A 2,913-nucleotide genomic window follows, 5' to 3' on the forward strand; every position below is an offset into this window, starting at 1 on the left:
CAACTGGACTCAAATGGTTCAGTTGAGCCAAATACCTGAGGAACCGATATTTTTCCTAACAGGCCGGCCAAAACATCTAATTAACTTGATCATAAAAATAAGTTCAAAATTAATACTTGTAATTTTTTGGGAATAATTAATCGTTTTATTGAAAAGTTCACATAAAATGCAATACACAATCCAAATCCAAAGGTCAAACCTAGTACTAGAATAATTAAAAGATAAATATGACCTAGACACCTACCATTAATCAGTTTTTCTCATCCCTCTCCACAATCCTCACCGGCAACCCACCTTTCATTCTGGAAGTCATTTGCGGAACAAACTCCGGCTCCACACCTTCCTCCAACGCCGGCAACACCTTGAACCGCCTGAGAACCCCCGCGAGCACCCTCTTCATCTGCAAGAACGCCATCTCCTTCCCCAAGCAAATCCTCGGCCCCGCCTGGAACACCGGATACGTGTACGCGTCCCTCCCCACGAACCTCCAGTGACTATTCTCCGCCTCGTCCTTCTCCAGCCACCGCTCGGGCTTGAACTCCGCCCAGTCAGACCCCCACAGCGTCTCCAATCTCCCCATCGCGTACGGTATGTACGTCACTCTCATCCCCTTCTTCACCACCGTCCCGTCTGGCAGAACGTCATCGTTCACGGCCTCCTTCGTGTCCAGCGCGACAGGCGGGTACAACCTCATGCTTTCACACAGAGAAGCCTGAGTGTACATCATGTCTTTGACTTCGTCAAAGACAGGCGCTTCGGATTTCTCTTTGATTTCCTTGAGAACCTCGGATTCGACATGCGGATTCTTGGAGAGTAGCCACAGATACCATGTCAATGCCGAGGAGGTAGTGTCACGCCCAGCAAGTATAAAGCTTATTACTATGTCGGTCACGAATTTCTCATCCGAGTGGCCGGAGCTCAAGAACCGTGACAAAAGGTCGACGGAATCGAGCGAGGCCTTCTGTCTGAGCTCGTGATTCTTTTCTCTTATTATTTTCCTGGAAAATTCTTGAACTTCTGAGACTGCGATTCTCAGACGCTTCTCGGACCCAATATTCAAAAGCTTCTTGATTTTCCAAACGAGCGGAATTAACGCACCGAGCCTCTCGCTACTGATCTTGACGCTTTCGTCAAACGCTTGAGCGAACTTGGTTTGTGGAAGAGAAGGCAACAGGTAGGCGGGGTCGAATCCGAAAGCGATTTTGCATATATTATCGAAGGCAAACCTTTGAAGAATGTCCTGGAAGTCTAGGACAGTTCCGGTTGCGGCAGCTGAGGAGAGGATGGGGACGAGGCGGTCGGAGATCTCGGTGTCCACGACGGTCTCGACGAATTTGCGGAGAGACTTGGTGTTGAATTCGTGGCTGGCGACTTGTCTTTGGAATTTCCAGGATTCGCCGTCCACGTTTAAGATCCCGTGGCCGAGGAAGTCTTTGAGGGTTCCGTTGAAAAAGTCTCCCTTGCCGTAGTTGTGGAAGTTGGTCTTGAGGATGTGCTGGACGACGGCTGGGTTGGCAGTTAACACCTGGCGCGTGCCGACGCTGCGATGGAGGACGTAGGTGGCTGAGGGTGAGACTTGGAGGATGTCTGAAAGCCATTGGAGACGTCGGTCTTGGTTAGCAAGCACGGCCAGGAACGAACCGATTATAGGGTAGGATCTTGGGGGGCTGACGGTGGCGGAGGGTAGTGGAGATGATTGCCTTTTGGGTGTTGAAGCTCTGGTAAGGAAGAGGATGGAAAGTAAGGGAAGAAGGAGAAGGAAAAAAGCGGCTAGGAGTTCGGGGAACAGCATAGCTACGATTTGGACAGGTCTTTTCTCAGATCTATTTGACTTTTGTGTTCTGTCGGATGGTTAATGGATTGCGTGGGAGTGGTTTTTATAATTGACCCTTATTTTTGGGCATAATTGTGTACATGCCTATTTTACCCTTGACTACTTCTTTCTTTGCACGTCACCCGGTACGTCACGGATTATCTTTGTTTTTGTTTTTTTTTTTTTTTTTTAAATAAAGATTCCCATAAATCATTAAGATAAAACTTACTTAGCAAGTACAATAAACTGGATGTAAAAAAGACATTCCTCCGTCCACAATTCATCTAAAGAATGCAAAATAGCACATTTGGGTAAGGTATGTGCTGCAGATTTTACAATTCGGCTAGCATAGTTTATTTCCAACTGATGCACACTTTGAGCCAGCACTTTTGTATCTTCTACCAAATGACCATAGGAGCTCTAGTTAGGTGAGGCTTGGTTAATTGCCGAGACTACATCCATAGAATCCCCCTCCAACACCACCAACTGAAACCCACAATCCACACATAATTTCACTGCAAACCAAGCTGCTATAGCTTCAGCAGCCGTGGGGTCATCTACCAATGGAAGAAATTTTGCTAATGCTGCTTTCACCTCTCCTGTTTCATTCCTTACCACTACTCCAATGCCCATTTTCTTCGTTTGAATATGCAAAGCCGCATCCCAATTTACTTTGAGCCATCCATCCCTTGGGGCCCGCCACCGAGAAGAGGTTTTTTCCACTGCCAACTTTTCTGGGAGGGCCTCCTGTTGGGTCTCTGTACAAATAGCAGCCAAGGACTGAGCCTTCAAGATGACCTGGCCGGGCGGAGTGAACTTCCCTTGGAACACGAAGTCGTTTCTTTGAAGCCATATTGTACGCAATGTTAGAAATATTCAACATATTACTTAAACTAACATGCGCAGCGGAAAACAAATAAGACAGGATTCAGGCTTACCTCTAGCCATATTTGCTCAAGCTTTTCCACAATCCATCTGAAGAACAAGAAAAGATTATTTGAGGGATCTTCTAACCTATGCCTATTGCTTGATGGCTGTACTGATGGTGTACACAGGCACTCTATTTATAGGCTAGGTTAGGGACCCTCAAATGGTAAACA

The 2,913-nt window shown here is 46.8% G+C and overlaps 1 protein-coding gene across 1 annotated transcript; it reads right to left on the reverse strand.

Moving 5' to 3' along the window:
* Positions 1 to 232: 232 nt before the first annotated feature.
* LOC133857579 (cytochrome P450 94A2-like) lies at positions 233 to 1,831 on the reverse strand. Its single transcript, XM_062292846.1, has one exon. It carries the CDS (start codon positions 1,790 to 1,792, stop codon positions 251 to 253), a length of 1,542 nt encoding a protein of 513 aa, XP_062148830.1. The 5' UTR covers positions 1,793 to 1,831; the 3' UTR covers positions 233 to 250.
* Positions 1,832 to 2,913: the final 1,082 nt, after the last annotated feature.

This window comes from Alnus glutinosa, chromosome 14, assembly GCF_958979055.1.
Source record: "Alnus glutinosa chromosome 14, dhAlnGlut1.1, whole genome shotgun sequence".
In the NCBI taxonomy this organism is placed as follows: Eukaryota; Viridiplantae; Streptophyta; class Magnoliopsida; order Fagales; family Betulaceae; genus Alnus; species Alnus glutinosa.

What these genes read in the sequence shown, in the direction of transcription:
- LOC133857579 (XM_062292846.1), bottom strand. Translation starts at nt 1,792, where the DNA reads ATGCTGTTCCCCGAACTCCTAGCCGCTTTTTTCCTTCTCCTTCTTCCC.